Source organism: Oxyura jamaicensis, chromosome 1, assembly GCF_011077185.1.
Source record: "Oxyura jamaicensis isolate SHBP4307 breed ruddy duck chromosome 1, BPBGC_Ojam_1.0, whole genome shotgun sequence".
NCBI lineage: Eukaryota > Metazoa > Chordata > Aves > Anseriformes > Anatidae > Oxyura > Oxyura jamaicensis.
Genome location: NC_048893.1, coordinates 41,465,539 through 41,488,382, shown reverse-complemented (window position 1 = coordinate 41,488,382; position 22,844 = coordinate 41,465,539). Strand labels below are relative to the sequence as shown.

General features: G+C 41.5%; 1 protein-coding gene across 1 annotated transcript in view; it reads left to right on the top strand.

Moving 5' to 3' along the window:
* Window positions 1-22,844, top strand: part of PAWR (pro-apoptotic WT1 regulator) — an 82,567-nt gene that overhangs the window by 21,536 nt on the left and 38,187 nt on the right. Inside the window, exon 3 of the mRNA XM_035341041.1 lies at window positions 17,984-18,112. Within this exon, the coding sequence (XP_035196932.1) occupies window positions 17,984-18,112 (129 nt within the window). The remainder of the gene's footprint in view (window positions 1-17,983; window positions 18,113-22,844) is intronic.

Here is a 22,844-nt window from a genome sequence, read left to right as displayed (position 1 = left end):
CTAGTAAGGGGAATAAAAAAGAAAAAAAAAAAAAAAAAAAGACCTGCTCCAGAATTTTGGGAAGAATGTTTTCTTTCTTGAAGGTTTTAAGAAGAGATAATATGGACTGCATAGTGTTATTTTTAGAGGGCGGTTCTGAAAGTCAAATGGCACTGCTGTTTGTGAAGCATCTCTTAGCCTGGTGTTTCCAAGAATGGTTTTATTTCTTTGGTTTCCTCTCAGAAAGCCAAATTTTAAGTGTGTGTCCAAAGAAATTATTTTGTCTTCTATTTAGCTTCCTGTAATGGACAACATGAATCCTCAAGTATGTGCTTCCTGGTAGTGAAGTTCTCCTTCGCTCAGAAGTTGAAAAAAACATCCATATTTTGATTCTGATTTGACTCTTTAGTCATGCTGATATTAAACTTTTACTTGGGCAGTACAAAAAGGAGATCTGTTCATGCTTCGTTAATAGGAATGATGTGGAATGACGTGTTCCTATATGAAGTGCTTGATCTTTGCCTATTGATGGAGCCGAAAAGCAACTTGGGGAAAGTTCACAAAGCCATTTTGTCATCCTAGGACTTGTCAATGTTATATTTTTATTTATCACTAAAGCATGTGCTAGGGAACGAGAGCTGGCTATTGAGGTGCCTAAAAGACATTTTTCTTTGACAGTTTGAGAGAGTTTCTCCCCCAAGCTGGCACTAGTCTTCCACTAGTGAATTATTGGTCTGTGCATAACTTTGCCTACAGTGATTAAACATTTGTGGAAGGGATAAGCCTTGATAGTAGTGTTCAATAATAATGGTAGGGTAGCCATAAAATCCATATGATATGGTCTCATTTGCAAGTAATGCTAAATGAGTTGTTCCCCCCTCCCCTGCCCACACCTCCTTTTCTTTCTTTATGACTTGTATGTAAGAAGAGTTGTTTGATTTTTAACTACTTTGCTATTAAACCAAAGGTCATGTGAGAATCCACAGGAATCGGCCAGTTTCCAAGAATGTGACTCCTGAAAGATGGTCTGCGCTAACACGCTGCTCCCGTAGCCATGGTGTGCTGCGTGCCCGGGTAAATTAGAGCGCAGTTTATTCATCCTCCGGCTCCGTCGCAGGAGCTGCATTTTGCATACCCGCTACTCTTTATTCTTCAGACTTCATTAATAGTTTCGGTGCACGAGTAAAGTTCTAGGTCACTGGCCCTTTCCCTGTTAGTGTTAATGGAGCCCTCTTTAAGTCTCCTGGAATGCTAAGAATGAGGTTTTACTTCCTTTTTTGGGAACTCCTAATTTTTGCCAGTTGTATGATTACTTCAAGCTTCTGCATTGCTTTAAGCAATACAACAGAATCACTAATTTATTTACTATGAATAATTAGAATTTACAACACAAAGAAATGACGTTTAAGCCTCAGCCTTTCAGGAAACTAATTATCATGTATATGAAGATTCCCTGGAAGATGGGAGCTGAATGCTGAGAAGATTTAATGAGGCTGTTTTCAGTTTCTTTTTTATGTTAAGGCCTGTTTTTACTCTGATGCCCTACTGATAGGCTGAGGGTAAAAATCAGATTGGAATGAACAAGTAAGAAATTATGTTAAGACAAGCATGTCTCAAATCCTACAAAAAGACGCAGGAATTGTAGAATTGTAGTTGAAGTCAAGATGTACTGTTCCATTCCTTAATGTAAAATTACCTTCTTACTTGTCAGTTTAAAACTAGCAGCTTCAACTTTAAATAGTGTGGGTTAAATAGTGTAAGGTTAGATCCTGTAGTAGCTTTGAGAACTACAAACATGTTTATTTTAGAAGTAGTGTCGCAATAAGTATTTTCCTCTTAGCAAAATAACCCCTCGCATTATCATATTAAAATGGACTTTGCATGTTGATGGTTGTGCTTTTCAAGGAAAAAGATCAGGAGGAATGCGAATGCTATTTTGCGCGTGTGTGACTGTATCCAAGTTACTATCCGTAACCCAGGTTTTGTTCTGCTGCAAACTAATTTAAATCCTCCGAGGAATGCACAATATCCTTGCCAAAGGGTTTCACAGAGCAGTTGAAAGCTGTGTTTCAAAATAGGCATTCTTTACAAATTCTTCAATTAAAATGTTGTCTTTCAGAATAGACTATAATAATGCATACACTTTGTAGCGAATAGAGGTAAATGTTTAGTCTGCATGGCTGAATAACTCAGAGCTCAGGGCTAGCTTTGCCAGTAGTGCAGCTCAGTAGAGGGTGGCGTTTGAGGAAAACCACAAATTAAATCACTGTAGGAGCGTAATAAATAAATGAACAAACAAACTATTGGGTAGATTATAAAAGTTTTAATTCTTGTCCCATCTCTCTCTTTTAAAAGGTTGTAGGTAAGTAATATATTAAAGCCAGCGTAGTCAGATAAATCCTCCAATATTCCCATATTTGTCTCAATGCACAGGTGATTCAGTGGCTTTCAGATCTTCACTGTGGAAGGGCACAGCCAACATCCATTACTTAGAGCTGTAAGTCCTGTGGCTTGGGTTGAACTTGTGGCACTTGCAGTAGGAGCAGCATTCATCTGAATCTGAGCCAGACTTGAGGTTGTGGTGAGCCATCATCTGTGATGGTACCTCCTTTTACTCACCTTTCTCACTGAAGGTTTGGTTACTTGCAGTGGGTGTGCTGTTAACCCATTACAATGCAAAAGGAAGGGTTTATTTCAGTCAGTTTGGATACTGTGACAGAATCTTGTCAGTTCACAGGTCTGGTAACATGTCCATGGCCAAGTGCTACATTTCATTTGGAGGATCTGGCCTTATTTAAATGTGCTGGTTTGTTGTTGTGTTTTTTGTTTTGTTTTGTTTTGTTTTTCCTCAACCAATTAGTCATAATCTAAGTCATGTTGCTTTCTCTTTCTGGTTAAATGAGTATTATTATGATATATTATCAGGTGTTTGCCATTAGCAGTAAAAGAAACATTTCTGCCTGGAGGAAACAGGATTATGTATTCATGTCAAAAGAGAATTTTCCAGGGAGTTCTTTCCTCTATAATAAGGATAAATGTTTGGAACTGAGCATGTCCAGATAACTTGCCCTCAAAGTAGTTGACCAGAGTAGTCTACTAGTCTCTAGCCCATAAATATTAATTTGCCAGAAACCTTGAAATAGTGGAAAAGTTTTCAGAGAATTTGAATATAAAGTTAGGGTTATAATTAGAAAAAAGCAAATCCAGGAGCATAAATCTAGATGAACAGATATTATCTGGGTACGTGTCAGTCTAGATAAAATAGTGGGAGATCTATTTTATTTAATTCTCTTGGCTAAAGGACAAGCAGTGTAATTTAGCAAGTCTTTTTTTCCTAGGATTTTATCTGGATGTTTTGAGAGCTTAATTGTAGAAGTATGTTGTAGTCTACTTGTGAATAGCTTGTGTTAATAGGAAGGCAGAGGCTGTAAGAAGGGTAGTAATTTTGACTGAAAAAAGCAGGGAAACATGGATCACAGTGCCTTCAGTAGATAGGACAGACTAGTGCTAATTGAAGTTAGTAGTATAGTGCAGACAATTGGATAAGATCAAGGGAGAGATTGTAATTTAAAAACTGATTTTCTGTGCTTCTCTCTTGAAAAAACAATCTGAACACTGAAATGACAGAAGAGCAATCATCCTCATTCAGGGAAACAGTCCTTCCATTCCACCATCCTTTCTTGGCAGGGATGAGTAGGGAAGTGTTTAAGGGCAAAGTAGGTACAAGGCAAACTTCTTTATTTCTGTTACCTTCCCAGCTTAGAGGAATCTGCACGGGGAATTCTTGATGCGTGCATCCATGTCTTCTCATGAAGAGCCAGAGTGCTGCGACTGTGTAGCATGATGGTGTGGTAGCAGAATTACCTTGCTTCTCCCAGCCCCCTGCCTGACTGCAGTTGGTCTATGTGGGATGTATACATAGACCAACTCCGTGGGTTGGTGGGGAGAAAAGTCTTTGTGAAATTCACCATCTGTACTTGTTATATTTGTTGACACTGAAATTTTCATGCAAAGAGTTTACTATTGTAAAATCTTCGATAATAAAGCTGCAGGGGACCTTGACGGATTATCTAGCTCATCATCTTGTCCCAAAAGGATTCTTGTATCTCTGTCATCCCTGACATGGTTCATCTGGTGTGGGTGTGGTTGATACATTCTTTAAGATCTCAGATGGCAAAGATTGCTTCTCTAGACAGACTGCTCTATGCCTTTTTGTGTTTGTGTGTTTGTTCATTTTTTTTTTTTTTGTGTGCAATGCATTTGTTGTTTTTGCAACAAAACTTTATTAGGTGCAATGAGGCGCGTAAGTGAATCAGTCTACATCCTATTTGCAAGGTAATTATTTTGCTGTTGATGACACAATAACGCGTTCATAATGTTAGCTGGACTTTTTGGCACACAACCTTTCTTACAGTATTTCATATCAATTAAGAATGACTGTGCAGTCTTTGTGGGTGTTTGACATGACAGAGCATAGATGTGCTTAAGTTTTCCTACCTTCTGTACACATTTTAAGAACAGTCTTCAAACACAAACCATAAATAAAAAAACAGCTGCAGAAGAGAGTCAGAGCCTCTATTAGTATTCTAGAATCCAGTAAAGAAGACACTCTATTATGTACAAATAAAGATGGCCAAAGCTTCACGCTTTCAGATTCACTGCCAGAAAAGATCCTAGTACAGATTTATATTTCAGGCATAAACTGCTACAGCTTAATTTAAAAATACTTTCTGTTTATTTTATTGCAGCTCTGTGTCAGAAATACAATAAAATATCATAGAAGCACGAATGAAACTCTAATTGTTTTAGGAAATGGGAGTTCCACTTAACACTGGAAAATGTTACTGAAAGCAGTAATAAGAGAATACCAAAGCCGTAATACGTAGGGCATAGTGTAATAGCTGTGTTATGATCTCTGTGGTCTTGATTTCATTAGATATTTCTTTCCTACAATTGCCTGCCTATGTTAGCAGGGGAAATTACAGAAGGCTTGGGTTGGAACGGACCTTAAAGGTCTTCTAGCTCCAACCTCCCTGCAGTAGGCAGGGATGTCACCCACTAGATCAGGTTGCCCAGGGCCCCATCCAGCCTGGCCTTGAACACCTCTAGAGATGGGGCATCCACAGCTTCTCTGGGCAACCTGTTCCTGTGTCTCACTACCCTTACAGTGAAGGGTACATCCTCCTAATGTCTATTCTAACTCTATCCTCATAGCTTAAGACCATTCTCCCTTGTCCTATTATTTTCTACCTGAGTAAAGAGTACTTCTCCATCTTTTTTATAAGACCCTGTTAAGTCCTGAAAGGTTGCAATGAGGTCTCCCCGGAGCCTTCTCTTCTTCGGGCTGAAGAGCCCCAGCTCTTTCAGCCTTTCTTCGCAGGAGAGGTGCTCCAGCCCTCTGACCATCTTTGTGGCCCTCTTCTGGACTTGCTCTAACAGCTCCACAACCTTCTTGTGCTGGTGGCCCCAAACCTGGACACAATACTCCAGGTGGGGCCTCACAAGGGCAGAGCAGAGGGGCACAAACACCTCCCTTGACCTGCTGGCCACTCTTCTGTTGATGCAGCCTGCAGTTGGCCTTCTGGGGTGCAAGCGTGCACTGTTGGCTCATGTCAAGCCTTTTGTTCACCATATAAGTTAATAACTTCGGTAGCATATCTGTGTTAAGAGAGGGGATAATTCAACACAAATTTCACAAGGTCTTAGGCCAGATTCAGTGGTTCTTGTCATTGTGCTGTGTCTCGCATTGTGCTTGGACACCTTTTTTATAGTAAGGCAAGTATCAGGTCTGAAAACAACTTTTTGTTGTTGTTTCTGATAGGTTAATTTTCAGCAGGATCAGTTCCTGTACACTCAAACAGCTGTGCCAGCACAAAAGAAAGGGCAGTGCCAATATGAACAGAGGATGGGGCTAGGTTGTTTGACCATGGTCTATGGATATTTCCAAGTTCATGCTGTTGTAGGAAAGCTGGGTAAAGAAGTCCATCTTGTCCTGTTTTTTTAATCCTGTTCATTTATATTTGTGTTGCAGCTTACTTTTCTTTCAGTTGTAATGCCCCAACTGCTAAGGGGCCAAGCTGTAAGAAGGTGTACGTTAATCCACTGCCAGTAACTCATTCAGCATTTTTACATTAGGAATCATAACACGGGTCTGTGCCTTTATGTGAAAGCTTAAAACAGTTGGGTGAGCTCTGCAGTAGGCCCCTTGTTGCGACTTTCAGTGGTAGCAGCCATACAGGTTACTAGGGGCAAAGTGTTCTGTAGTCCACACAACCTGTAGGTTGAAGAAGTCACCATGACCGTGTGTCAGAGCTATGAACTCTTGAGTCAATGTTTTTTTTTCACCTTAAAAATAGATAGTGTTTGCCATTATCAAGGGCACTACTTAAATCCCAAAGTAGTTGATTTGAGTAATGTTCCACATTAGTATGGGCTTTAGATGAATACTTCGGCATTTCTCTGGTTTGATTTGCTGAGATCTCAGTTCTGTGAGAGTTCAGGAGTTTCCAGGTCAGGGCTGCTGTGGATCCTTGCTTGCTTTTTGCCTGCCTCACCCATGCTGACTCCAGCACTCTTTGATCCTGTAGCTTGCTAGATTGAAGCGTACAAAAGACTTTTATAGGGTTAGCTTTCTGCTAGTGAATTACCCTGACGTGGCTTGCCTGGTGTGGTGGTGCAGAGGACTGGCAGAAGCCTAAGGGCAGATGTGGAAAAGGAGAAGACTAGGACAGTGGCTCAGCCCTCATCCCTCAGGTTTGTTGGGAACTGTCGGGGAGGGAAGGCAGTTTTGTTTTCTTGGCTGGAAAAAAGCAGTTACAGGGGTTCACCTATTTGATATGGGAAAAAAAAAAAAAAAAAAAAGAAGAAGTAAAAATCAAAGTAATGCAGAATTATTTCAATGACCAAATAAAGTTTGGCTCAACTTTTGGGTGAAGGTTCAGTTCTGATTTCACCTGGAGCAGTTTCCTTTCTTTAAGTTCCCTAGTGTCCTCATAGATAGGCAGAGAGACTTTTTATTTTTATGTTGTTTTTATAGTGTTTGAGAGACCTTGGGATTCCTTACTATTCCAAATCTACAGATGAAAATCATGTGGCATGGAGGCGAAGGGTTTTAAGTTGTTCTTGAACAAAAAGTAATGTTGTGTATGCAAAGCCTTCTACTAATTTTAGTATCTTTTAGTGCAGGTGCTGAAAGGTCAATTGTTAGCCTATCACTTGTGTTGGACCAGGAGGCTTTTTTCTACCCTAAAGCAATGTTAATGTCCATTTAAGGAAGAATGTCTGCAGGAGCCGGTGGTATTTACTAACTGCGCCTGTGAAAACATTCCTCCTCACCCTCAGATGCTCACTCAGCCTTCTGTTCTCCAAGTGACATTATTACAGGCTTTAGCGTGTGGTCTGAGAAATTAAAAGCACATTTTAATAATGTGAATAGCAGGGTCTGGAACCTGCTGACACTTCCTCTCTCGCCTTCCCCTAGATTTCAATGCAAGTGGCTGGGAGATTTGGGGTGTTTTTTTGTTTTTGTTTTTGTTTTCTTTGCTTACAACATGAACACCCCTACTGGAGCATTGTTTTATCCATGAAAATTTCCTGTCCTTGGGATTCTTAGAGACTTTTCACCGATTTAAGGCACTGTTTGCCCTTGTGGCGGTGGCCTGAGGTGGGAGCTTGCCTGTGGTGCTGTGGGCCTGTGCCAGCCCCGTTCCCTGTGCTCCGTGGGCCAGCCTGGGGCGGCCTGAATGCTCTTGGGAGAGGTAAAACTGCCCACCTTTCCTCTTCTGGGGATGGTGAGGCCCGAATTACCTCGTGTTCGTCCCAGATTGGCCTAGGGAAAACAATGTGTGTGAGCAGTTACCATGGAGAAGATGGTGCACGTTAATTGGTGTGTCAGTCTTAACCTTCACCTCATGCTCTCTTCGAGCTCAAAGGAACACGGGGAGGGCTGTCAGGGCCCTTTTGTTCTGCGCCTCAGCGACCCAGTCCCTTGCCAGTGATGTGCTGCACAGAGCAGAGTCATGGATTCCTGTCAGGATATAACGGATTTTGTCAAGCATCTGTAATTGATGGATCTCGGAGTGCTTCAGAAAAGAGGACTTCACCTTTTATGCCTGTTAAACAGCTAAGAAGTGCGTGTACAGTTGATGTTTTGAATCAAGATAACAAATGCCTTATAAGCTGAAATCTTAATGATTTGCTTGAGCTGTCTGGCCTGAAACGCTAAGTCTGTTGACACGCAAAGAACCTCTTACTTGCTGAAGATCTGACAAAGACTTTTGCTGTGTTTTGTACAAGTAAAGGTATATCTAAAAACTAAAAACCTTGTCAGGCACTCAACAAATCTGGAAAAACAAACAAACAAAAACCTCAACCCTAATGGATTTTTTTTTTTTGTACACATTTTTCTGCACTTGCAGGAGTAAGTTTTGATTTATCTATCTGGCCTTTTCCCTGCTGTATTTATTCCTGCCTTACTCTGGTTCAGTTTGCTGCAGAATCCCACAGCTCTCCAACATGACGAGGAATGATAGCGCAGGGCTCCGGGGAGTGCGGTTGTTTTGAACCAGCTCTGTGACGTGACTCATTCCTCCCATTGCTACCCCACACCACATTTCCTCACACCTAGATTGATCCGTTTTGTGTCTCTGCATGTTCTTCTCTCTTCTGAGGTCACCATATGCAAATATTTCTGCTGTAGTGAAGCCCTTGAACCTGCTTGTACTGTTTTGTGGGCTTAAAGTGTGCACAGGAAATGCTCTTGAGTGGCAGTGTCTTGTCTGGCTGCGTGCTCCCATACTGAAGCCCTAGTTTTCCTTATCTTCTGCGGGAAGCGCTGTCTTGGCCATGGTAGTCAAAAGGTAAAGATTTGGGGTGAGTGCTGCAGGGAAAATAAAGCAGATCACTCTGGCAGTTGTGGAAAAATCAAGAAAAAGTAAAACGTGTAGATTTGTTTCTCCGAACAAGTGACACACAAGTGTCCTTCGCTTGCTTGCTTGTTTTTGCTGCTGCAATCTCCGCTTGCTTGCATAGTTCCCTCTCACCAGGCATTGGCTACATGTTCTTTATATGATCCTTTCCCACAGCTTTCTGTCCTCCCACGCTTTCTCCTCCTCACCCCAGCCCTCCCTAAGTCAATACACCACTGGCTCCCTCAGTTGTCCGCATAGCCTTTGAATGGGAAGAGCCGAGCACCTGCTGGGCTGTGTGCGAGCTGCCTGCTCAGGTGGGAGGCTGACAAACCGCCTCGTCTGTCTGCTGAATTACGGTGGCAGCTAAGCTGCATCATGCACTTAAAGCAAACTGGATTTTCAAAACACCTTGTGCAAGTTTCATATCTTTAAGATATTAACCTGTTATTATGCTATTAATATTATGCATTGCTATTTGTAAACTACCTCCCCCTTCCCCCTACTGGTGACTTAATCAAAATATGGGTACAAAAGAACTGTGATTTCGGAACTTGGTTTCTGTAAAGAAGTGGGAGCACAGATGCTGGTGATTGAAGACCTTCATACTTACAGTACATGGAATTGAACCATGAGAACCTGGGCTGGATTTCCACCAGGAGCCTCGGACAGTCATAGGAGCATTTATACAAAACCAAAACTGTTGGCAGAGCCCCCAGGGAAGAGATCTTCACTCCAAAATGCATAGCTAAAGAGTCATCTCAGAAATCTGAGTTGGGAACCAGTTTCACAGTATTGTTGCTAGGATTAAGTTGTGGATATAATGTCCTTTCTTGAGAAATACTTCCAATATCAACCGCAGCAGCAACTTTAAATTGTTTCTGTCCTATCTGGGTATTGCCAACCTGGCAAATTTCAGCAAGTGGGGATGTGCTTTGTCTGCCTGCATTGCTTCTATCAATATTTTCAGTATTTTCTATTCCTGATGCCAGTGCTGGAGGCTTCAAAAGTGCTTATTTATTGCATTGAACATCAAATTTAACAGTTACTATCCACCTATGTGTCTGTCCTGTCCAATGTAATTTTTCAGTACTTTATTTTCTGCTTCACAGCAGAGTGTAGCATCCTCATCTGTCTCTGGTAAAACATTTGGTTGTTTTAGGACTCAAAAGGAAACAATGTTGGAGAAATGAAAAACTGGTTGATATTTTTATCAGTTTTTCTAGGGATTCAAAAGATCCCACTGCCAAATTAGAAATGCTGTACAAGTCTCAAAAAAAGCATTGTGCCAAAGTTTTCTTTTTCCCTTGGAATTGGTTCTGGTTCTAAGTCTATTGTTCTGACTTGTCGTGCTCACTTGGTTGTCAGCAGCCTCTTTCCCTTTGTTTAGTTTGACCAATCCCACAGCCACTGTCTGTAAACACTGAATGAGCTTCACTTGGGTAGAAAAAGCAAAATGACAATTAGCCTGTTAAGCAAGAGAGCAGAAACCTACGAAAGCACTGTACTACATTTTTTAAAAAAGCCATTTTACATGCAACTTGATACTCAGACAATATAAATTGCTACAAACTGCATGGTTAAGAGGACAGAATAGTTAGAAATACGGTACACATTAACCTGTTTGATCTCCTTTTAGAACATTCCTCAAATACCGATCTCATCTTTATTTCTTTTTAGAAATACCATCTTTAATTAAGGGAAGAAAACAGGAATTAGCTGCCTTCCATATTACCTTGTCACATGAAAAGAAAAACTTCTGTTTTGAAAATAGCATGCTAATCTCCAGGATTTGTTTCTCTCCCTGTTCTTCTGGCTTTAAACAAAGGGTGCTTGATCTGTTTGGTCTTCATCGACATGAAGAGGCATCTTATTCTCTTTTGGAGCATTGTTTCTGTTTGTTTAGTTTTGGCATGGCATTTGAAGGCAAAACAGCGGTGGTTACAGGCATTCTAACTCCATTATCCATGTGTTCCCTGAGTGGCTTTTGTTTAGCCCTTGTTCCAGTGGGTAAACTGCTCCTATTTCAGACAGTTGACATTGCCTCCCAGTACCAAATATCTCTAAGAATTTTATCTAATAGAGGAGGACGTTCTACAGGAAAGTAGTATAGGCAGGCACTGAGTCTATAGACACTTTCTGTATACCCAGGCAGATATCTTGCTTCACTTTTTGCAGCCTGTAACTATTGTTTGCTAACATGCAGGGTATAACACAAATTGTGAAATAGTCCTTCCATGCATGGTACAAATATCCACAATGTTTCTCTCCTCCTTCTGTCTGTAACAGGCAAACCTTGTTTTGCCAAAGATTTTTTGGCTCAGCCACTGGTTTGCAATCTCTGTCTTAGGTTGGATGCATCACTTTAAGATGTTGTTCAGGAGGCTAAGGTGGTGGGTTTGGTGGTCGACTCAACTTTGGAACAAAATTATGGATTTTTCTTCTCATTTCTGGTGTTTCTTGGGAACATTGCTATAACTCTGAGATTTGTATGTTTAGTGCTATTTGTTAGCAATTCCTATACTAGGAATAACCAGCAGCAAAAGAGGGAAAAGATACGTTTTTTTTTGTTTGTTTGTTTGTTTGTTTGTTTGTTTTTTTCCCTAATCGGCAAAATCTGATTAGAGCAGATAAGAAGAGGAGTGTGCAAAATTTTAAAAGGGGGGGGGGGGGGTGATGTTTTGTTTTCACTCTTCTAGTATATAGAGCTGTGCTGTATTTGAAGTTTGGACCCTTAGTTTAGAAGTGAGACAGAACGGATCATATCCATCAACAAGAGGAGGATTTGGCTGCTTTTCTCCTAGCTTCTTTATTTTCTGTTGGGATTAGTTCTGTTTTCTTTTTAAGAGCAGGGCATGAATGCTTTATCATTTAGTTGAGTGATTATTATATTCATATAATAATTTCCCAATGGAACGGGTGTCCGCAGTTTGACTTCTTTGCATAGTGGTTTTCCATTAGTTCTGCTGTTTGAGCTTGGTGTTTAATTCTGAAAGCTTGCCAATCCATATTTTCTATTCTGTTTTTCTCTTTTCTAAAAGGATTTAAATGATGCTGGATTGACACCCTCCCCATCCCCCCAGTTTCTCTTCTATCCTCTGGTATGCTGGTATTTCACTGAGTGACTTTAATATTAATATCACGTACTAAGTAGTTAAATTGAGCATTTCCACCAATCATTCATGACAAGCCTTGTGATAAAGGATTCTTTGGCGATTAGTTTAAGTTAAACATTTGACTTTTGAACTCATTTTTGTGGTATGTTTGAAGACAGTGGTGGCCAAACAGTGTATTTTGCTGAGTAACAAACGGCAAACATAGCTGCTTTTTGTTATTATAATAGAGGGATAATTGACATTCTGGTGTTGATGTAGTTGATGTTTTACTTAGCTTTAAAAGAATTCAAAATACTTTGTTATTTTGCTCTAACACAGACAAATAAGGTCATGGCTCACATCCCCTTCATTTTTAAGTGGATTTTCAAATGTATCCTGTTGAAACAAAGAACGCAAATTGCATTTGCTTGGAAATACAATTAAGCATATAAAGTGTGTACTTCAAAGTTCTCATTTTGGGTGAGAAAAGGATAGACCTGAAACAAAATGTAGCTGGGACATATAGTCATGAATATGATGAGCTCTGTAGAGCAAGACGTGCATCTCATTGTCCTCCAAGTGATGGCTGTCTCTTGGCTGCTCTTTGTAGGCAGCGTGGTCAGGGTGAGCACATCCTAGGGCTGCAGTCAGCTGTGCTCTAGCCCACCTGCTGTTCGCTGACCCATTGCTGCGTTCAGGTCTCTTTTGATCTTAGATACCGAAGATTCCTGTCTTTATTCCCTTTCTGGGTTAAAAATCCATGCTTGTGATCACACTAATTGTTGATACTGGAGTGCTCCATTTGGATACGGAGACTGTCAGAAGTGCACAAAGATCATTCAGATAAGGTACCTGAGTTCAGTATCCTTTTTTGGATTCTCTGAATGTGAGAATTAAGGTTGCTTTTTTTTTAAAAAACAAACAAACAAACAAAAAAAAAAACTGGGTGATATGTATTCATAACACTGTATGCTTTAAATTAATTCCTATGAATAACATTAGCTCTTTTCACCCCCACAGAGATGTTTTTCAGCTTGCCTAAGTGCTTTTCTTTACACGTTAGACCTGATAAAAGGCTAATGTAGTGAAAAATACATATTTTTTCCAATTTTACTGCTGTTCTGCTGTAAGATTATATTACTGTAAACCCATTTTACTTAAATATTTTGGGTACTTTCAGGACACTTTAGAAGAAGTGTGTTAAAATGTGTGGTTAAAGCCAGTGTTTCTGAAGGGGAAAGGTAATGTAGTCTCAAATCGTTGAGGCTTGGGATTTTTGCTTGTTTTGTGGTGTGCATTCTGAGGGGGTGATGACAGAAAGGTTGGATGTGTGCAGAGGTAGGAAGCTGGAATTTAGCAGATACCAGGGCTCTGTGTGATAAAGACAGAAAGCCTTTGATTGCCCATGCGGCATGAAGAAAAGTGATTATCAAGAAATGATGTGTAAAATAGTCTTGTACTTACAGATAACTTTTCCAGGCTTTTCTGAAGGGTTAGCTGGGTTGATTCCCAAAACGCATTTCATTATAGTTGATTGCCTAGTCACATTTTAATGCAGAGTGAAGAGGAATTCTTTATCTCATATTTCTGTTGTGGAAGTTCTTAGGAAGTAGTTAAATTTAACATAGACCTTTGTACTTTTCCAGCATCTTGGCAAGAATTTGTGATACCATACTTTAAACTTCTACTAATCACAGAAAATGATCTGACTGTCCTTTTAAAAAATGTTTAAAGTTGTTTTGGGGCAATGAGAAGAAACCTATATTTATTTCCCCTCCTAAATTGTTGGTGTATTTAAGAAGCTGAAGAAATGTCAGGATAACTGATAGTGCTTGTGTTGTGGAGATTCAATTTATTGCCCAAACATGAAGTTGAAAACAGAGTTTTACTGACTATACATAGATACCTGCTCACATGTCTTGCTGGATTCTTTAAATCTGTTACTGTCTCAAGTGCTCGTCATTTTCGAAAAGCTGATGTAGCACGCCTTCCCTGGAGCCATGTGAAAGAAAGAGCTTGAACCTGCTTGCATCTGGTTGAGGCAAAATATCTGGGCTAATTAAAACTGCTGAAATCAACCTGACTGATTTTTCATGAAACAAACTGGGAAGCTCCCAGATATGTGCTCCGCCAGCAGAACTGCAAGGCGAAAAAGCAAGTTGGTGCAGGAAGGGGGATGGGGATGGGGACATTTTGCATCAGCACAGTTGCGGCCAGAGTCACTTGTGTGCGTTTCGAAACCGCTCCTTTTGCATTTAGAAATGCTGCTCCTTCTTTTGGAGAAGACGGCCCCTCCCCGGTTTGTGTTTGTAGGATGCCCAAGTGTTTATCGGAAGCGACCCCAGTGAATCACGCAGGAGGTTTTGCGCAGCGCCTGCTTGAGCTGCAGGCTGGCGGTGTGTTGGAATGTAGGGCTATCTTTGGGGCCGCTTCCTTCATCCTTCTGATTCTTTCGAAAGCATCTCACTCTGCTTGTATTTTCCATACTAGAGGTTTACAGAAAAATGTTTATTGCTACAGCTTCAAACATTTACTGAAATGCTAGAAAACCTAAAGAATTTCTGTGGATTCCTTATATTAAGATCAGATGTGGGAATGTCACATTGAATGTCTGCTTTACAAAACTCAGATGATTTTAATGGAAAATAAGCATCTGAAATGGTATGTGCCTAGCAGCAAAATAAAAAAGCAGGGGGAGGGGAACGGATGGGGGAACGATATAATGGGTTGGGATTACACCTCAGTGGTTCCCAGTCTGATCCTGGGCTGCCGCTGACAGAAAGCGATTGCTGCGCTCGCGGCCCTTTCAGGGGCGTGGAGCTGGCTTCTGAAGCGAAGTGCAGCATTACAGGGAAGCCGGCGGTGCCAGCAAAGCACTAATCTGCCCGGCTGAAATGGCTTTTGGGTTCAGGCAGTTTCAGCTGCAGGGCAGTTTGAAAAAAAAAGTTCAAGAGCGTTCTTAATTTTAAAATAATAATTAAAATCTGTCGGATTGGCTTTCATTGATTGTTATTAATCTAAAAGCTAGCCTAGAACATAAATAGTGCTAAGATTATTGAGGTACCTGAAATTTCTGGAGAACTGCATGAGCAGGGTATTGAATGTAAAGTATTCTTTTGGATACAGAAAGCTAATTTTGTCGTGAGCTTTAAGGTCCCTTCCAACCCAAACAATTTGGTGAGGCTTAAGGAATGGATTTCCTCACTAAGGCTAATGGCTGTTGATTCAAAATTTTTAGTAACTAATAAAAAGAGTTAAAATGTTAAAATTCCATAATTGTTGCGGTGTAAGCTGGTGCTCAGCAAGCATTTCATACGAGGGCACTGTTTAAATTGGCTGTGGCTTGGGGCTTGAAAGGGGAATGTGACCTTTGGGTTTGGGAAGCTTCTGGTGGCACCCAGCAGCCTGCAGGGGAGGCTGTGGCAGCCCCAGCCCCGAGTCACAGCACCTGCAGCTCCTGAGGGATGTCCCAGCCCAGCCGGGCCTCATCTGCCTTTCTCGTAACCCCAGTGGCAACCCACTGCTGCTGTGGGCCCCACTGCTCGCAAGCGTGATCGCCCCGACTGGCCCAGGGGCATGCTCCCACCACCGTTCACTTCCCCGGAGCAGGCCGTCAGTGCAGGCTGTGTTCTCCCAGTGAAGTTTACAGCAAATGCTTGGCTAACTGTTCTGTGTTTGGAAAGGGAGACTTTAACTGTGGGAGCACGAGCTGTTTGGGGTTCATAATACCTTGCAGTGGTATTGATTTTCAGTCTGCTCTGATCCTCACCCTTCCTGAGAACAAACCCAGGTGGGAGTGTGCACCCCTGGCAGGCCCCAACTGCAAAATTCTGGGGCTGGAAATTTCCCGACAAATGATGACATTTTGTCCCTGCCCAAAACTACTGACAGGGTGGCTGGTAGCAGGTGATCTTATATGAAAAGAGAGGAAAACATTCTTGTAATTGTATTCAGGGTAAAATAGTTCTGTGAAACGTGTATGGTCTCTAGAAAAACTTAGGAGAAGCATGTATCTGGAGGAGAGAACTTGTGAGGAGAGGAGTACTTGTCAGCTTGGTTGTTGCAAAAGCAATTTTATTGTTCCTCAGCATTGTAAGCTGAGCTTCACACTTCCCTTTAAAGAATGTTGACCCTTGAAAATGCAAAGCTTTTTTTGCGGTCTGTGACGGTAACTGTTCTCTTCTTTGTCCTGTTGGTTTTCTCCTCAGTTTATTAGAGGCTGCTCTTCCAAATTCTAGTCAGACGGTCTCTTTCCGTTGTGTTTATCTGGGATCTTAATTCTCTACCTGAACAACTTGGAGGCTAGCAGAACAAAAGTTTTTGTTGTTGTTGTTGTTTCCTAACAGCATGTCATTTTTCAACTGCATGGCATTAATCTGAATTTATGTGAGATCCTCCCTTAGCCTCAGAGGTCTTTCTGAGCAAGGCTGGCTTCACATGAGCTGAAGATGACTTCGTTTCTTGCTGCAGTGAAGGCTTAGAGTTATTTCTTATTTTGTCACTTCAGAGTGGACTATTAGGATAGTGAGATAAAATAGGATACAGCCTTAAGTTTATATTACCAAAATTTGTAACTGTTACAGTTTATAAAAGGTAGAGGATGCTGATTTAAAGATCAGCTCCTAGAATGTGCTGTGACAGTGTTTTTTAAATTCTCCATTAGTAATAGACCCAAGAGAACCAAGTGAAATATTTTTGATTTATAATTACTTAATTTGAAAAGATCACTTCTTGAAAACATTGTATAATGATTTAGATGTGATAGTTTTTCAAGTGCGTCTTTCCTTTGTGATAAAAGTAGGCAGGTCTACATTATTGATTAAAAGTATACTGGTGAAATTGCATTAGGATTCTGGCATGGGTGGGACTGTAAAGAATTTAAATGGCCTTTATTTGGGTTCACTTATGTTCAGTTTTGGAAGCATATGCCCTTTTTGTCAGTTTTCCAGCACTTGTCACTATGGAGTTTGCTTTGCAGCAGCCAAAGATTTTTTTTTTTTTTTATGCTAATGTGATTTTCAATTAGCAAATAACTGTGTTTTTCCTTTTCAAAAATACTGCATTCCACCATTCTCATTGTATGCTTTTTTCCTACTTTTGTGTCCGCTGGAAAAGATGATGTCAAAGATTGTAAGTATCTAAGCCTCAGAATGGTGATTTTTTTGTGTGCATTAGAAACTGGTGTTCAAATCATTTGACACGTGCCTCTGTACCCTTGTAGCCCTGCTTTCTGCTTCTCAAGCTGTTAGCCATTCATCTAGAAGCTTTTTTGAATGCCTTAGAATAGTTCATTCTCTGTGTTGTTTTAGTGCAGAGTGCTAGCTTGTGATGTTACAGACATTTTTGGAGGCTTCATGTCTGCTTCAAGATAGTCTTCCAAATAACTAGATCGTAGTTTTTCTTTCTATAAGGTTGTGTAAATTAAGCTGTTATAGACCAATCTAGACACAGCTGACTTAATCCAAAGGTGGTTGAGCTCTAATGTTTCTGCCCTGTGTTTCAGAAGTCTGAAGTGTTTCTGACTTTTATTTTGTAATTTTTGGGTCTCACCTATCAGTACTTTAGAAATGTAATCTTTTGAACCAAGTATTTCAGTAAATCTAGTATGAAACATCAGTGGTGTTCTGTACCTCTTCCACATCAGTCGTGTAGAAGTAAAATTATTGCTCATGACAAATGGGATTGTAAAATCATAGAATCATCCAAATGGAACGGACCTCAGGCACAGCCCAAGCTCCTGCTCAAAAAGCAGGATTAGCACTGAACTCGGACAGTGTTGCCTAGGGCTTTGTCAAGCTGGATCTTAGTTTGATTATTTCTTTTTTTGTGATTAAGTAAAAGCAGTTAGTTGTCAAACTTCATTCTTGTACTGGAGATATTAATATCCATTTAAAATCAATTAAACTTTTCTGAAATGTAAAATTAATCTTTGAAAATATTAAGTCACCGATGCATGAAGCAACATAAGAAGACAATTTTATAACTGCATGTTTTTGTTTTTAGAGCCTTGATGAATATGAAGATGATGAAGCAGGGCAGAAGGAGAGAAAGAAGGAGGATGCTATTACTCAGCAGAATACGATACAAAATGAGAGTTCCAGTGCAGATACCACTGGCTCATACTTACTACAGGTGAGATCTTAACACTTACTCGTTTCAGTATTTTACTCAGTTCTTAAACTGGCGTTGTCTTCTTTTTCGTACTCCTACCTAAGAGTAGATTATATGATATATGGAAACAAACATGAAATTCAGAAGCTGTAACCTATCTAGAAATAGAGCATAGGGTTCCTTTCCCCAGACTCAGCACTGCTGAGACTCAGCTCTAACAACAGGATTATTACGATAAAGGTTTAAGTGTCCACCAAACACTCATTTGATATGAGATAGAGAAACGTGAAGGTAAGTGAAAAATACTCGTGGGTTTAGAATATTCAATTAATTGGAGGTAAGCTTTTCAGATCAAGACCCTTAGAATATGAAATAGTCAACTATTGGCTGCCTGCATATGTGATTTTTGGTGCTTTCCATGCATCCAGTAATAATTTGGTAGGTAGGAGCAGAGGTAAAATTATCTTCTTCCATAAAGTATTCTGCTTCTTTTTGTTGTCCTTCATTCTCTTCCCCATAATCACTTGTCTCATCCATTGTGCACCTTTCAGGATCTTTCTTTGCACAGTCCTGACTTGTTCACTCTGTCACAGCCAAAAAGAGTCTACTGATGGTGGGGGGTGGGGAAATCCAATTACTGTAATTTATTGTCAATTAACAAACTTCTAATTAGTGATTCTGGTATTGAAGCAAACACACAGAAAACACCTTGCCTTTACAAAAGCTCTTCGCCTCCCCCTTTTTTATTCCTCAGTCCCTTTGCAGTAGGTGATACTCTATCCCTTCAGAGGCACAGGTGGTTGGGGTCACTTACCATCTATTTCCATGTGATTTCTCCAAGGTCCCAGTGAAAGATATGGGGAAAACAACTGCTTCTTTTTCATGTGACTGAGTGCTGCAGAGAAAGCACAGCCTATAATACCTTGCACAGACCTTCTCAGCTGCCTCTTCTCCAAGCTAGGAATTTTGTTTTATTTAGCTCTTCCTTGTACAGAAGACATTCAATAACATTCTGTACTTTTTCTGCTTTGACTCTGCTTTATTTGGGATCAGGAAACAGAAATGAAGAACGTGTTCAAGATTAAGATTCAGATAAACCACTCTACAACCATGTGCTATATTTTTTTTTTCTGCTTCTTCCCTGATAATTCCTGCTAGTCTTCCTTCTTAGTGTTGCTGAGCACTGAGTTTACTTTCTTTCTTTGTGTGTCTATTACATGCTCAACATTTTGGATTTATCCCTGAGTCATCGTAGCCAGCTCATATTCATGCACAAGTTGAGATGCATTATTATCTTTTTGCCTCACTTGGTGCTTATGTACACAATATTTCACCTCCCAGCCACTCCTAATAGAGAAGTCCTACATATTTCACAGTTGACCCTGTTCTGAATAGCATCTGTGGACATCACCTCCCCAAATGTATTGAAAAGCACAGGTCCCAGAATGAGTTCCCATGGAACTCTTTCAGGTACTCCATTCACTGCAATAGCTGGCTGTCAGGTCCTACCATTGTTTCATGGCTTTTCACCACTAATTTATTCATGGAAAGACATCATTTTGGGTTGAGAACTGGCTTTTGGGTTGAGAACTGGCTGACTGGCCGAGCTCAGAGGGTGGTGGTTGGCGGTGCAGAGTCCAGCTGGAGGCCTGTGACTAGCGGTGTTCCCAGGGGTCGGTGCTGGGTCCAGTCTTGTTCAACATCTTCATTGACGACCTTGATGAGGGAATAGTGTCTGTCCTCAGCAAGTACGCCGATGACACAAGGCTGGGAGGAGTGGCTGACACGCCAGAAGGCTGTGCTGCCATTCAGCGAGACCTGGACCAGATGGAGAGATGGGCAGGAAGAAACCAGATGCGGTTTAATGAGAGCAAGTGTAGAGTCCTGCACCTGGGAAGGAACAACTGGAAGTATCAGTACAGGCTGGGGGATGACCTGCTGGAGAGGAGCTCTGCGGAGAAGGACCTGGGGGTCCTGGTGGGCAACAGGTTGACCATGAGCCAGCAGTGTGCCCTCGTGGCCAAGAGGACCAATGGGATACTGGCATTCATTAAAAGGAGTGTGGCCAGCAGGTCAAGGGAGGTGATCCTCCCCCTCTACTCTGCCCTGGTCAGGTCTCACCTGGAGTACTGTGTCAAGTTTTGGGCTCCCTGGTACAAAAAAGACAGGGCTCCCTGGTACAAAAAAGACAGGGATCTCCTGGAAAGAGTCCAGCAGAGGGCCACAAAGATGATCGGGGCCTGGAGTATCTTCCCTATGAAGAAAGGCTGAGACACCTGGGTCTGTTCAGCCTGGAGAAGAGAAGACTGAGAGGGGATCTCATCAATGTCTATAAATACCTGAGATGTGGGAGACAGAAGGATGTAGCCAACCTCTTCTCAGTGGTTTGTGGGAATAGGACAAGGGGTAATGGCTGCCTAGGGAGGTTGTGGTATCTCCTTCTCTGCAGATATTCAAGGCCCGTCTGGACGCCTACCTGGGCAGCCTGCTCTGAGGAACCTGTTTTGGCAGGGGGTTGGACCTGATGATTTTTCGAGGTCCCTTCCAACCCCTACAGTTCTGTGATACAATTCTGTGATACAATCTCTTATTCCAGTGTAGTTTAATTTCTTAAAAAAATAATAATGGGGGAATGCCCAAATTCATTAGACTGTCAACCAAATTTCTCTTCTGGACATCTTTTGACTTAGTTACACTTCAGAAACCTCGTACAGCTTTCTATTTTACAGGTGCCCTGGTAACTCTTCCAGACTATATAATATTTATATATTTACTTCCTAATTCTGTTAGATTCACTAGCACCACTTTATTCAGAATACATATCAAGCTGACTGGCCTGTAGCTCTCTGGCCTACTCTAGAAACTTCTTAAAGATAGTGACTGTGTTAACCACTGCTACAAGGGCAGTTTTAAGTGAGTGATTAAGTGACAAGAAAATCATGAGGAAGTCAACATGGATTTACCAAGGGGAGGTAATGCATGACCAACCTGATGGGGTTCTATAATGAAATGCTCAGCCTGATGGATGATGGTGAAGCAGGGGATATTGGCTTTTTAGACTTCAGTAAGGCCTTTGATACTGTTTCCCCTAAGATCCTCCTAAAGAAGCTGCTGAAGTAGGGTCTGGATGAGCAGACGAGGAGGTGGATCAAAAAATGGCTGAACAGCAAGACCCTGTGGTGCAATCTCTACTTGGAGATCTCCAGGGGTCAGCGCTGTGTCCAGTTCTGTTTAACATCTTCGTTAACAACCTGGATAACAACTGAGGGTAGAGTGCACCCTTAGTAAATTTGCAGATAACACAAAACTGGGGGGGAGTGGCTGACTCACCAGGGGGCTGCCATCCAGAGGGACTTTGACAGGCTGGAGAGGTGGCCTGACAAGAATCTCATGAACTTCAACAAGGAGAAATGCAGAGTCCTGCACCTGGGGAGGAACAGCTCCAGGCACCAGGTACGTGCTGGGGGCCACCTACCTGCAAAGGAGCTTTACAGAAAAGGACCTAGGAGTCCTGGTAGACACCAAATTGAACAAGAGCCAGCAGTGTGCCCTTGCTGAAAGGAGTCTTGTGGTGGCCTGGGCTGCATTAAGCAAAGTATTGCCAGCAAGTCGAGGGAGCTGATCCTTCTTGTCTGTTTGGCACTGGAGAGGCCACACCTGGAGTGCTCTAAGCAGTTCTGGACTCCCAGTACAAGAGACGCAATGGAGAGAATCCTACACAGGGCCACCAAGATGATGAAAGGACTGGAGCAGCTCACTTAGGAGGAAAGGCTGAGAGAGCTGGGACTCTTCAGCATGGAGAAGAGAAAGCCTGGAGATGTCTCATCAATGTCTGAAGGGAGGGTGCAGAGAGGGCAGAGGCTCTTCTCAGTGGTGCCCAGTGCCAGGCCAAGAGGCAATGGGCACAAACTGGAACGAACACAGGGGGAACTCTTCCTAAACACCAGGGAGCATATCTTCTCTGTGTGGGTGACAGAGCAGGGGCACAGGCTGCCCAGAGAGGCTGTGGAGTCTCCTCCTTGGAAGTCTTCCAAAGCCAAAGCCACCTGGACATGTAGCCTTCTCTGGGTGGCCCTGCTTGTGCAGGGCTTGGGCCTGTTGGGCCCCAGAGGTCCTTTTCAGGATTCCTCATTCTGGAATGTTTTTATACATTTTGGAAGTTGTTTGCCAAGCTTTTTTTTTTTTTTTTTTTTTTTTTGTGCTCTGCTTTCACTCTTTCAAGAAGCATTCCAGAAGTTGTCACTTCATTTCCCTAGTGTTATTATTATATAATATTTTGACTGCATTCCCATGTCCCTGTTTTTTTTAATCTATATATTCTGTTCCTTTTGACCAGCAGTCTCAGTTTCTCTTTAGCAGACTGCCTGCATTAATTTTACCCTGCACAGTTCCAAGTTTGTCACCTCCAAATTCAAATAGGCACTACTTCTTTGCTGACAGAGCACAGCAGGGGTGTCTTGTCACTGACAATACAGTGTCCCAGTCCTTGGATCTGGCAAAGACCCAGGCTGCCTCATGCACAGAACAGATGGAACCTTAGCAAGTTGAAGCTGCTAAGACTTAATCAGTTTATTACTGACTGTCAACTCGCTTTTAATAGAATACTTTTATAAGTGGCCCAAACTTGAACAGAATTTGACAGTGTTATTTCAGCTTTGATGAATTAGTTTAATTTTGATGGTACGCTGTGTAACAGTGGAGCCTCATTCTGTTCTTAAAATTGAGGTTTTATTGTAAATCTAAGAACTCAGTT